Source organism: Chrysoperla carnea, chromosome 2 (assembly GCF_905475395.1).
Source record: "Chrysoperla carnea chromosome 2, inChrCarn1.1, whole genome shotgun sequence".
NCBI lineage: Eukaryota > Metazoa > Arthropoda > Insecta > Neuroptera > Chrysopidae > Chrysoperla > Chrysoperla carnea.
In genome coordinates this window covers 2,318,891-2,332,872 of record NC_058338.1, presented here as the reverse complement: position 1 = coordinate 2,332,872, position 13,982 = coordinate 2,318,891, and the positions used below count along the sequence as shown (strand labels likewise).

Here is a 13,982-nt window from a genome sequence, read left to right as displayed (position 1 = left end):
GGCTGGATATATGGTTCTTGTCAAGATTGTACAAGCTTTACAAAACACTAAAATTTTCATAACCAATGTACTTCTCCTTGACTCATCAAGTTTTTCGGTCGTTCTGAAATGACTGTCAAATTCGATGCATGACTCTAGACCTATTAACATTTTTTTTTTAAATAATAAAATTTTTTTTTTTTAACTTAAGAACTATTAGGTTGGAAATACACGTGCTAAAACATATAACTTTATACGTAAGTAATTTCTTCGACCAAATAGCATGTGTATTTTCAACTTTCTGAATTACAAATTAAAGAAAAATGTAATTTTTTTTTGTCATTTTATATCAAATTTTTAGAAAGTGATTTTTATGCAATTATAAAAAAAAAAGAGAAATACTCTAAAGAAAAGTTTGAAAAAAGGAACAAAAATCAAGCAAAAATATAATTATTAATTTTCCTCCATTTTGAGGGAAAATAATTATAAATCACAATTAAAAGCAAACAAAATTTCTCTGGTTCTTCAAAAGAGTTTATTTTAGCGATTAAAACATTTCTCAGAGGATTATATCTGGCTCATCTGGTGCTTCAGTTCAAAAAAAAAGTCTAAACTCTACTGAGCATCAATGCTGCAGGTCAGTCGACGTCAAAGCCCTCCTGCTGTTCTTAAACAGCTGCAAATGGTTCATGGAGTAGTGGCCGGGGATGGGCCAACCCATTTACGGTATCACAACGGACCCCATGGTCTGGAAAGCCACTCTAACCTAACCTTTTGGCTCAAACTTCTCAACCAGATATAATACTTAATTATTTATAAAGTCAGTCATTCTCAAAAACAAAAACAAAAGAAATAAGAATGCTTATTTAAAGTTTATTTTTAAATATATTAAATAATGTTTTAACTGGAACACACAGTAGTTATTATAGTTACAAAGTTACAGTTTTGGTTTTTTAATTAAATTTTTTTCGCTAAATATAATTTTTTTTTACTCTGTGCATAAGAAAATCTTGACTATCATCGTTTTTTTTTTATTTATTTTAAAATCACACAAGACGCGTACACGCCACGCATGTGTATACATGCGTACACGCACACAACATAAAACACATTAAAAATAATGATGTGTGGGAATTGAACAATACCGCGGCGGGGCTAAGCTCTCAATTCAGCCCCAAAAATTAATTTTTTAATACACACGGAAACATAAAATCACAAAAAAATCTAATCATTCACAAACTTTTCCGACATTAATTTTGATACCATATCCTCCATTTCTAAGTCGGTAGCATCGAATCCTTCGGAATAGGTATCGACAGCACTAGGTGGAGCTGATGATGATGAGGTACTTGTTATCTGTGTTGATGGTATTGTTGTTGTAGTGTTGTTACTACCACCCTCTGTCGTTGGAGTCTCTGTGGTTGTGCTAACAATTGGATATACAAACGGGAATGATGGAAATGTTGATTCTGTTTCGACAACATTCGTTGATTTAACAACTTTTGTCGAAGATGATGTTGTATCTTGTCGAGTTGTGGTGGTGGTCGATGGTGTTGTTGATGTGGGTGTTGTGGTTGCTGACGAGGCTGTTGTTGGTATCGATTTGATATGATCTTCAAGGTCTTCAAGACCTTCTGGTGTTTTTAATCGTGACAACTCTTCATATAATTGTATATAATGATGCTGAAATTTAATTTTTTTTTTTTTTGTAAGTAAATAAATTCAAGAGAGGTTAATCGAAAGGGCCAAAAAAAACACACAAAATCTAGACGAAGAAAGAAAACACTAAAACCGGGTCAACTGTCGATTTCGTGAGCTGTAAGACGGATCGGGATATGGTTTTATTGCATTCGTGGTGATGTGAACAAAAATCATGAGGGAGAAATGAATAACTGGAGAAAAAGAGCCTAAATATCGATAGAAGTTTCTAATTTTGTTACCCGGGAGAATTTGGGTGCTCAGGGTTGGCAATATACGCCTCATCTCTTGAAGTTTTACGAGAATATGTTACATATATCGTCCCTAGGTGCCCCTCTTTCGTTCGTCTTCGATACCAGCTTCCTCGGAATCCATTTTCATAGTAATATTCGTATTCAGTGACATAGAAAACCACCCGAGTAATGAATTTCGACGAAATATGTTACATATTCGCGTAAAATTCCAAGAGACGAGGTGTATACTGCCCGCTCTGTTCATCATATACTTTGGGGTTCATTTGCGTTGTGATATTCGAATTCAACGGCCCCAAAAACCTCTGAGTAACAAAATTAGACTCATTTTCAACGATATTTAGTTACAAAAAACCGCATCCCAATCCGTCTTACTGCTCAAAAAATCTACAGTTCATTGCTTTATTTCTACACTTTACGACTACACCTCGAAATTAAATATTTATTTTTAAATATCCTGGGTCTAAACTAAATGTCACATTCTGATCTATTACGTTAGTATAGCGTTGCCAGGTACTCAAACTGTAGGTCCATGAAGGTATTCGTCGATAAAATATAATATTTACCTTAAGTGCTAATGCACTGACAGCTGGTACACGTCTTGAGGATGATGATCGAGTACCACCACTAGAAGTACGTTTCTCTGGTGCGATTGTTTCCAATTCCGTAATCCATCGTTCAATTTGAGTTGAAATTTCATGTCGTTTTAACCAAAAATGTGTATGAATTACCTGTTAAAAATAAAATAAATGTTATACAGAATACCTTCTTCACAGCCTTTTTGTCCCTCTCGAATAATATTTTACCTGTTTAAAACATGGCGATGGATTACGTATTTGTTCCAACATTGCCCATCGAACGGTAGCTTGATATATATTAGCATTATACTCTAATGAACTTTGTGTGCCTGTGGGAGTACCACGACTACGCTCATAACCAGGTTCATTAAAGTATGGTTCTGGTACTAAAATTAAACTTTGTATGGATACTAATACTTGTAGAAAGGATGAAGTTTGTGCATTCCATTTCTCTTCTGGACGGCCATGCCATGTATTTAACACTGATAAACATACTTTACCATCATTATATAAATTCGGATTAAAACGGACTGTATGACGACCTGTCGTTTCTAAATTTATCATCATTGGCGCCTATAACAACAAAAATTAAAAATTACACCTAAAAAAGTTTTATTAAAATTCATTCTCCAAACTGATGACAGATTTTCAGATATTTTTCATCGACGTACTTTATACATTTTGATAGCAATGCACTGTGTGCCGTGTAAGTCCGTCAGATTATTGTCAGTTTCAAATAATATATGCTTTGCTGACAAAATGAAAGTCCAAAAAGTGAATATCTGTCAAATTGAAGCATACGGGAGCTACTGAAAACTTGTTCAATTTTAATACAAGATTTTTCAATACTCTAGCTGAATTTGGAGAAGATGTGCAAATCTGTTTTGTGTATTTCTACATAAAACAGAGAGAATTGAAGCTGAAATGTTATATAACTAAGACTTACTTGTGGATAATCTGGTGGAAAATAAACATCCAACTCAAAACAACCATTCGCATATGGTGTATCAGCTGGTCCCGTTATTAACACTTTCATGACATCCAAGCGGTCTGTATCACAACGTACAAACACTGAACTACTAAAACTTAATGGTAAACTTGTTGATAATGTGACAGCTTCTTGTGCTAAACGTTTAACACGTGTTGGATGTGATCGATCACCAGCTGCTTTAACATTACTCTCAAAATGATATGATACAACAAATTGATAACCACCTCCATCTGATTCTGGACATTCACGTATCATTTCAAATGTATCTATAAAATAAATAATATTACGTTAAGTGTTAGCTGTTTAAATATCTTGTACATACTGAGATATATCAGAGTAATTCCCGTAATTTCCTCGGTAAATTTCCTCATCCGCAGCCACTACTACATGGACCATTTAGAGTTGCGCAAGAACAGTAGACGTGATTTGACGTCAACGGCTTTTAGATTGAGGAGGTCGTCAAAGAAAAGCTGGCTCAAGTGAGTCCACCTTCTCATGGCAAGATCTGGACAGTGATAGAGAAGATAAAACATCGTTTCCTATTCTCCTTATTCGTTCAGCGTGCCTGTCGCACGCGATTAATGTGTTATACGAATAAATTTTGCTACTGACGATGATTGCGTTGCAATTGAAATATCGATATTTAGCGACATGTAAGTCCGTTGTATGTTTTTTAATTGTATTTTTTAAATATAATTTCTTAATATACAATTTTATTTCGAGTATCGTGGTATTTATTTCAATAATTATACTTGATCTCTACCTGATTTCAATAAAATAAGAAATATTCCAAACTTACCAAACTGTAATCGTTTCATAACATCCAAATATCGTTGTTCCAATGTTTGTACCATAAATGAACGATTCCTTTCAATTCTTGTATTATTTAATAATGTTTTACCATCATTTTCATTATTTAATTGTTCTAAATTCATATTATTTACATTATTTACATTTATATCACCACCATCATTTATAGTATTTGTTGTGGTACCTCCTAATCCACCTCCACCACCTGTTACATTACTACTAGTTCCACTACTTCCTCCTCCTGTTGTTAAACATCCATGTTGTATAGCAGCTTGTTTAACTAATTCCGCTGTAATTTGTATATCTGGTATTAATAATGCAAGACCTTCATCAGATTCATCAAATAAATGATTTGTTGTTGATTTATTTGATAATGTTTGATGTTCATTATTATCATTTGATGTATTATTATCGTTTGATAAATTATAATGTATATCATTACTCATCATAATCATGTCAGCTGTTGATAAAGTATTATAATCTTTATATTTTGATGATTTGTTACTATTTTTGATGCTTTGTTGATGTCCATTATGTGTTGTTGATTTTATATTAATCCTACAAGTTAAAAACAAATAATTGAATGTGTTAATTGTTGAAAAACCATGTATAGATAGTATTGATTACGGAATCATTTTTTTTACGTCATGTAAGTAGATAGCCTCTCAGTAAAGATCCCTTCCAGACAGAATTGGGAGGAGAACCTAGTTAAGCCAAAGAGCGTTGTTTTCTACACTGACGGATCTAAGTTAGAGAAGAAGGTGGGTTGTGGGATCTTTTCTGAAGATCTTAATCTGCGTCTATCATTTCGGCTGCCAGATCACAGTAGTGTGTATCAAGCATAAGAAGTGATGGCTATTCACAAGGTTTGTGAATGTCTAAGACTGAACACCCTTAGGTCCAGGGACATTACAATCTTCATCGACAGCCAAGCGGCTCTGAATTCCTTCAGCTCAGTCTATCTAACGTCAAAGGTAGCACAGGACTGCCGCCGTACGTCCTTAAATGAGCTGGTGGAATAAATGAAAGTAAACCTGATATGGGTACTGGGACACAGGGACATTCCAGGAAATTGTGAAGCCGGCGAGCTTGCTAGAAATGGCACAATGCTACCGGACACAGGCATCAATGTTTATGTTATCCACACACGTCAACCCTATGTCAAACATGTTTCCATGCTTACAAACGAATCAAAAACACTTAAAAAAGGCTTTGAGCATACTTTCTGCATGTGCCTAGTTAACAGCCAATAGAAAGTAGGCACAATGATACCCTGCCTTTTCCCCCTGAGTGAGACTCACCCCACTTGGTTATACCCCATCCCTTTTAAAATATTCCTATATCCATGATTTATACTTACTTTAAACGGGACGCATATGTATCCACACATGTCTTCATGTTGGTAAGCAATGATAATACACATAATTTAGATTGACTTCCATTATTATTATATGTACTACTTCCATCATTCATTACATTTGATGTTGTTGTTGTTGTATTTGTATTTGTATTATTATCAATTAATTTGTTATTATTATTATTGTTATTATTATGGTTATTATTTTTATTAATTGGTAATAATAATGTAACTAATTGTCTACGTATTGCTATTGAACGTAACAATTGTAATAATGCTCTATATAATGGTATGTGACGAGCCATATCTAAAACTATAACAAAAAAATTAAATATTTATATATAAATTACCTAAATTAGTACTTGAGAAGAATTTTGATAGTTTTAGTAACCAACGTATATATATATATATATTTACCTGAATCGTTACGTAAATATGAACAAATAACTGGTAATAAACATGACTGTTGTAATAAATCATAAAATATTGGTGGAAGTAATGATTCTGATTCTGATTGTGTTACTTCATCATCACTATTATTATCTTGATCTTTTGATGATACTTCTTCATTATTTGTTGTTGTATCTTCTTTTTTATTTTGTTGTTCTGAATCAGTACTATTACTATTACTAGAAGTTGTACCATTAGCAGCCGTTCCAGAGATTGCAACTTTATTTGATGAATTATTATTATTAAAACCGGTTGGATTTATATAACTTGACAAAACTTGTAATAAAACCTTAAAAAAAAAATTAATAAAGATTTGAATCGTAAGCCATTTTTATAATCAAGTCTGCAACACTCTGTATATGTTCTAGAACCTAAACCCAGATAAATATAATCTAAATAACTTACAGTAACATGTTCCTCTTCACTCCGTTGCCGTAATAAAGCCTGCTCTACATTCCATGATTGTTGTGTAGAACCAGTACCAAAACCAGTACCTTTGGCCCAATATAAATGTGTTTTATCATCACTTGTATTAGTATTTGGTGTTGATGTTTTAGTTGGTGATTCTATGCTGCTTGTTTTACTAGTACTAGTTCCACCACCACCACTTCCACCATTAGTATGTTGTTGTTGATTTGCTGATGGTAAACGATAATCATTTGTTTGATGTGTAAACACTGATAAACAACTTAATAACAAATGTATAACACCATATTGTATTGATATTATACGTAATTCATCATTATCATTCTTTATTTGTTTATCTTGATCTGGATCTTGATCTTGATCTTTAATATTATTGATATTATTATTAATAATTGGTGTTGAATTATATAATTGACATAATACTTGAAACGGTAATGTTGGTAATGTATATGCAATTGGTAATTGAAATATATCCCCTGAAATACAAACAAAAATATTTTTAGAGATCTCTATTTGTACCACAATCTATTCGTTGCATCTTTCTAGCATGCCTAAGCCTCTTAAAATTTTTCGGCTGTGAATCAATAAGTGTAGAGATAGTATTTGAAACTTACCTCCTTCGCCATCATCAGTAACACCTAGCACTAACCGCAACAAACACTGCGCTTTCTTATAATCACGTAACAACATGTCAGCGTAGCCAGGTAAACGTAAAAACAAGGCAAACGCAGCCAAAGAATGTGGCGGAACATTTGGTATAATATTAGTTTGACGTGTTGGTGTGGTTTGTCCACGTGAAGATACATGATGTCCATGATGGTGGTATCCAGTTGTGGTTGTTTCTTCTAAATCATCGTGTATTATATCCTCAGTATTGCCATCAATTTTCACCCAATCAGTGTCAATAGCTGTAGCTGCTGGAATAGCACCGCCAGTAATAATTGATGATGACGCACTACCTCCAGGTCCCCCGATATCCATCATAATCATAGTATGATTATTGTTATTTGCCGTTGACGAAGATGTTGTTGTTTGTGGATTATTTAAAGGACGTACGATAATATTTTCGGAGTAGACCAGAGGTAATTGTTGAGCTAGAATTGCTAAACCACCTAGACGACTGAATACATGTAAGGTGGATTCAACTTTTAAATTGTTATCTAATTGGATCTCGTTGATGCCTCCATTATCTATCAACAGAAAATAAATGTTATTGAATGCGTTCAATTCTTTCATAAAACTATTGGCTGAAAATCTATGGCGCACGCGAATATATTATAAATGTGAAAGTAGGGTTGTTTGTTTGTTTATGTGTTTGTTACCTTTTTAATAAATAATAACTTCCAAGGACAAGATTTTTTTTACTTACCTTTATTATTGGGTGTAACAACCGCCAACTGAATCACTTGCGTTTTCAAATGATACAATAATTGTGATAATTTCGTACTATTGGACAAGGGTGCTGTACCGTATGGTGACGGTAATTGTTCACACTTAAATAGACTTTGTTTCACAATCATTGGTTTACTGTTAAAACTAGATGTACCACCACCACCACCATTTATACTCCATAAATTATCCATCCATGGCACCGAAGATTCACGTTCTAGTTCTTTAGTTTGCCATAATAAGTTCTTCGCATCTTTAATACGTTTATCTTTTGCTGTAACGCCCGCTGCGACACTCATTTGATCTGACATATCTAAAGCTGTATTCAATGAGAAATAAATCGTTTAGAAAATCAGTGACTAAAAGTTTGCAAATGGGTAATTTTATCGATATTAATTAAAAGAGAGAGGTGTCTTATGGACACCCGGTTGGAACGGAGTTCCTTTACTTTTTTTTCAATAAAAATGGTATTTTCAAATCAAAACAACAACGTGTAATAAAATTAGCCAAGTGATTTACTCACCTACATCCCAAATATCCTTTTTCTGTTCCTTCGAAGTGGATTTTTCATTTGAAGCTGTAGTTGTCGTAAAATAATTATTCGTAAACGTTATATAACGATCGAAAATTTCATCCAATGTCGTATTGGTATCCAAATACAATAAAATATGATTATTTGTAACACGAAACGCAGGATGTGGTCCAAAATCCATCGGAAGTGTTGTTAAATTCTTATAAATAATTTCATCCGCTTTAATTGACACCCAAACTTTTTCATTCTCCAACAATAATTGTAAAATTAATCGACGTGTAAAACCCGAAATTCCTCCACCACCTCCTGAAGCTTGATTTGATCCGAAACCCATTGCAGTCATCTGTTGTTTTTGATATTCGATAACATCACATAAACACATCGCTAATAATTGTTGATTTTTCGAACAAATCGAGCACGATTTAATTAAAAATCGTATTGTAGCATCTTCAAGCTTATAAAAATTATCACGATCCGTTGACGAATTCACATGAATTGTCCGATCGAAACATAACAATCGTAACAAAGGTATTAGAAAATTTGTTCCATTATATAACAACCAATCTCGAATATACGTTTCAATCGAACACATATCAGCGAAGAAATTTAAAATATTTACAACATGTTGTAATCGAATCATCGGATATTGTGAAAACGTATCATTTATAATCTCATCGAATTTTCGTTGTTCAATAAATTGTGTTGTACGTAATATTTTCGAACTAATCGTACAAAATTGATAAATAATTTCGGTAAATAATTTTGGTAAACCAGAATCAAGAAGTTGTTGAATAACATTCGTCGATTGTGATGCTATCGCAATTGTATTTAATTGTTGTTCGGTTAAATTTAATTGTTTTATATCATTCTGTTGTACACTGATTTTTTGATCATCCGGTACATTACTACAGTATGTTTCAGTTGTTGGTATATAAATTAACATTTTATTTAATAAAATATGAAAGAAGTTTTCGTTAATCATACAAAATGAGCATATCAGCGTATCGAGTGATTTTTTGAGCTGAATACTAATAATACTACTCAATAAAGTCCACTCGTAGATCAAATTAAATAAGTGATTTGTGATCATTTGTTTTAAATCGAGTTCCGAATTTAATTTCCAAAGTATTGAAGCGATACAATGAATATAATAAGCCACAATCGATTGATTACAAGTCACTTTTGATGTGGTAATAATTCGTTGGGCTGTATTTTCTAACCATTTTAAAATCGCTTCAACACGTAACGCCGTATATTGATCGTGAATTGTACACAATTTATATAACAATTCGCACACGATTTCAATATGAGAGTTGCTTGCCTCCGATAACGATGACGTAACTGTTTGTGGTGGTAAACTATTATTGTTGTTTAATAAAATTTCGATAGTATTTAAACATAATTGTTGATCGTGTAAGCATAGCTTTAGAAGTACATTATCTAAATTTCCACCAAGCATTGATGATGAGACCAATAAAAGTCCACAACATGTTTCTAAAAGTTGATCAACTTGTGCCGCTTGTGCTACAATTAAGCTTGATAAGCTTTTATTTTCGAAGTTGTTAAAACATTGATGGAGTAAACGTAACCAACCTATAATTTGAGAAAAATGTGATCAAAATATAACAATTACTGGAAAAAGGAACGGGGAACTTAAGAGAGGGGAAGATGAGTTTAAGCTCACAGCGGGACCATATTGAAGAAGGGTTGCCAGAGATAGAACACAATGGATAATGTCAAAAGGCACACTGAACTTAGAGATATCCTCTAAAAGAGGAAAACAAACAATTCAAAACAGACGGAAGTTTAGGATAGAAGGCTTATTGATTGATTGATTGAAAATTCTAAACCTGTACTGTAGAAAATAAAAGAGTTTTGATTTACCTAAACTAGATTTAATTTCAGTTGGTGTTGGAATATTCCATGTCTGTGGATTCGAAGCGTATGTTGATGAATTTTCATCATATATTAATATATTATTCGTAGTGTTTTCTATCACTTGTGGTGATGTTATTTTATTCGATGTACCCGTATTTGATGCCATTCCACCACCACTTCCCGATGAAGATTGTGTAAATGCTGTGGTTCCAAGTAAACGAATTTGTAATAGACTAACATTAGTCGAATCTTTTGGTTTGTAGAGACGTATTAAAACGCTTGTCACTATTTCTGGATGCGTTAAATGCATACAAATAAATGAGAGACCACTTGTTGGTAATGGTTGGCATATTGGTACAAGGCCATTAGTCCCGTTGTGGGAAACTTCGAGGGCGATCGCCGACGGGCATGCTATAATAATTCGAAGAAAAAATATCAAATTAATAATTATGGAATGTTTTTCGATATATTTTAAAATAAAAAGCGATTCTAAAAATTTAGAACAATATATTTTAAATAGGTGGATCTTGAACAGGATGTCACAGGAGTCACGGATATCCTTGATGCAACAAGAACGTCCGTTACTCCTGAGCTACTCTGTAGATTTTTTAATAAATGAATAACAATGTACAGGATGTATCAGTTGAAATATTGATAACTTACTTGCAAGATTATTTAAATGCGGTTGTAGTTGAACTTCATGCAATAAAATGGCTGATGGTAATGTTATGTATAATTCCACATGATTCTCGTCTGGATAAAAATGATAGGACCATTGTGGTGTACGGGCTCTACGATGTGGAGCAACTGCTGATTGTATTAAAATATCTGCAGTTTGTGCTGTGGGACTTGTTGAAGTGATTGTACCTGAAAAAAACAAAACAAACAAAAATTTTTAACTCCTTGTGATAGCGTGATATTCCAGACATGGAAAAAGGAAACGAGGCGGCAATTTAAGAGATGGGAAGATGAGTTGAAGCTCACAGCGGGACCATATTGAAGAAGGGTTGCCAGAGATAGAACACAATGGACAATATTAAATGAGGACTTGGCCAAATGGAACACTGAACTTAAGAGATATCCTCTAAAAGAGGAAAACAAACACTTCAAAACAGACGGAAGTTCAGGATATAGGGCTTATTGATTGATTGACTGATTATTATTATTCCCTGGCTCGAAACAAAAAATAGAAAAAAACCTCGAAACTTACCTAATGGTGCAAAATTAATCCATCCTTCGCTCTGCTCATAATTAGCTTGTTGCATTTTCTTACTATGAACAGAAGCACCTTGATGATATGCTAACGTTGATGATTGTAATTGTTGATGTGATATCGATAGATATTGCATAATTTGTGATATTGTTGCTGGTTGTAGATTACTGATTGTTGTCTTATAGCATTGTACTAAATGATTAGCGATTAATTGTACTCCATTGTATTTTATAAATTCATATAAAATTAATTCACTCGTTAATATTTGTTGTAGCCATAATACTAACGGATCACTTATATGTCCACAGCTATTTTGTATCGTTGCATTTCGATCACCTGTTACCATACAAAATAAAAAACTCAAATAAGAATTTATGATGAAAAAGTTACTGGTCCACTCAGGGTCGGATTAATCATTTGACAGAGTTGGCAACTGCATAGGTGCCCCGCATCAAATTTAATTGGAAAATATGGATCTTAACTTCATACTTCCTTAAGTGTTGTCTAGTGTGCTATGTTCGTCAGGTTATTGTCAGTTTCAAACAATATTTGCTTTATTGACAGCGTGTACAAGTTTGAAGTTATATTCACGGATTACAAGTTTGAAGTTATATGGTCGAGAATTCTTGTGAGTCTAGAAATAAAATTCGTCGTGAAACCAGAAATTCTAAAAAACCACTTACTTATCGTTAAAAACTCCAATAATGACTTCAATAACAACTCCGAATTTGTACACTTTTTCGAGATGGTTGACATAAATTGAAATAACGCATCACCAATTGTTGTTGGTTCACTAATATCAGCAATACCACTACTACTAGTTGCATTATTCGCACCAACACCAGCTCCTCCAGACGATGAAGCCGTTGTTGAAGATGATGTAGCACCAAGAAACAACATAGCTAAAGTTGAATCCGTACACAAATTTAACGTGTAATAGTATCGTAACATTGTTGGTATATTTTGTAACGATAGTATTGTATCTGCAACGCATGGTGTTTTGTATGAACTAGAGGATGATGTGCTAGACGATGATGTTCCTCCATGCTGTTGTTGTTCTTGTACTTTAGATTCATCTGTTTGTGATGAATTACGACTTGTCGATGTATTTTGTGTTTCACTACTGTTCGTATAAATTTCTTCAGGTATATTAGTTTCTTTGATTTCTTCATTTTCCGTTGAAGACGATGGTAGAGGTATTTGAATTAGTCTATAATCAAATTTATTCTATATTATAATAAGTTCGATAAAGATAAAAATTTCGCTAAAAAACATGTTTAAATAATACTTACTTTGTAGCTAATTTTAACAATGATACAATTAACTGATCATAGGTAGCAGGTTTACCATGTTTATTAGAACTTGTTCCCAACACAGATGAAAATAGATTACCAAAATTATGTGTTTGTGAGTTATTACCTAATTCAGCTAAACTTACTACTCTCACTGTATCATTCTTAGACATGTAATTATGTACTAATATACCTAAAAAAACAATCAAATTTACCGATTTAATTTCATTATAAAAATCGTGATAGGAATCTTTGCAAAAGGGAATATTCATGTATTTCTTTTTTAATATTCTTAATTCATTGTTTACACCATTATAACAAAGTAAAAAATATAAATACTGCTTAAAAATGCTGTATTTAAGTGTAAACAAATATTTAAAATACATTATAATTTTGAGATATTTAAACGCAGTTTTTTGGCGCTCTCTGTTGATGACGTATAAGTACGTGATCTGTCCAATTGGTGACAGTTCAATGTATAATTTACACTTGTTATTATTAAGTTTTCTAATAAAAAGCCGTAGAATAATATAATTTAATGAAATACCATATAAAATGTAAGTAATTAATATCATATAGTATGTCAACAAATTTGACAAGCCCGTACTATGATATCACGTCCGTATACAAATTTGAATTTCCGTTTTAGAAATATTTAAATGCCCTCATTGAATTTGTACTTTTATTAATTAATTTTAAGTAATTAAAAAGATATTAATTACTTAAAATAATGGTTTAGTTGAAATGTCCAGTTATTAAAGTTACGGAAGAAAAATATTTGAATCAAATTTAAAGTTCATGAATATTCCCTAATAGACAGCAGACAGATAACTTACCTAAATTTTGAATAATATTCTCAATAAGATGTAAATGACTGAATTTAAAATCTAAATGTAATAATGTTTGTATAAATTCCAATTGTGCATCTAATGGTCCATGTTGTATTGCTATTGAACCAATATTTGGTTCAATCATTTCATTTAATAATTTTAATAAAATATTCTTTAATTCATTTCCTAAACGACTGGACGGTGTCACCACATCGGAACGAATTTGTAAACGTAACAATAATTCATGTAATGTTTGACATATTGTTGGTCCACACTGTAACAACAAATTTTTTTATTAGGCTACAAGT

At 32.6% G+C, this 13,982-nt stretch overlaps 1 protein-coding gene across 1 annotated transcript in view; it reads right to left on the bottom strand.

The window, feature by feature from the left end:
• Positions 1 to 424: 424 nt before the first annotated feature.
• The window catches only part of LOC123294185 (baculoviral IAP repeat-containing protein 6), a 31,625-nt gene continuing 18,067 nt past the window's right edge, over positions 425 to 13,982 (bottom strand). The window contains exons 21-38 of the mRNA XM_044875291.1: positions 13,681 to 13,948; positions 12,845 to 13,037; positions 12,236 to 12,762; positions 11,550 to 11,888; positions 11,003 to 11,206; positions 10,346 to 10,750; positions 8,453 to 10,054; positions 7,910 to 8,248; positions 7,155 to 7,730; positions 6,520 to 7,016; positions 6,082 to 6,403; positions 5,879 to 5,977; positions 5,668 to 5,758; positions 4,297 to 4,865; positions 3,453 to 3,763; positions 2,735 to 3,079; positions 2,495 to 2,659; positions 425 to 1,662 (exon numbers count right to left, since the gene is read on the bottom strand). Of these exons, the coding sequence (XP_044731226.1) occupies positions 1,204 to 1,662; positions 2,495 to 2,659; positions 2,735 to 3,079; positions 3,453 to 3,763; positions 4,297 to 4,865; positions 5,668 to 5,758; positions 5,879 to 5,977; positions 6,082 to 6,403; positions 6,520 to 7,016; positions 7,155 to 7,730; positions 7,910 to 8,248; positions 8,453 to 10,054; positions 10,346 to 10,750; positions 11,003 to 11,206; positions 11,550 to 11,888; positions 12,236 to 12,762; positions 12,845 to 13,037; positions 13,681 to 13,948 (7,311 nt within the window). The 3' untranslated portion in view covers positions 425 to 1,203. The remainder of the gene's footprint in view (positions 1,663 to 2,494; positions 2,660 to 2,734; positions 3,080 to 3,452; positions 3,764 to 4,296; positions 4,866 to 5,667; positions 5,759 to 5,878; positions 5,978 to 6,081; positions 6,404 to 6,519; positions 7,017 to 7,154; positions 7,731 to 7,909; positions 8,249 to 8,452; positions 10,055 to 10,345; positions 10,751 to 11,002; positions 11,207 to 11,549; positions 11,889 to 12,235; positions 12,763 to 12,844; positions 13,038 to 13,680; positions 13,949 to 13,982) is intronic.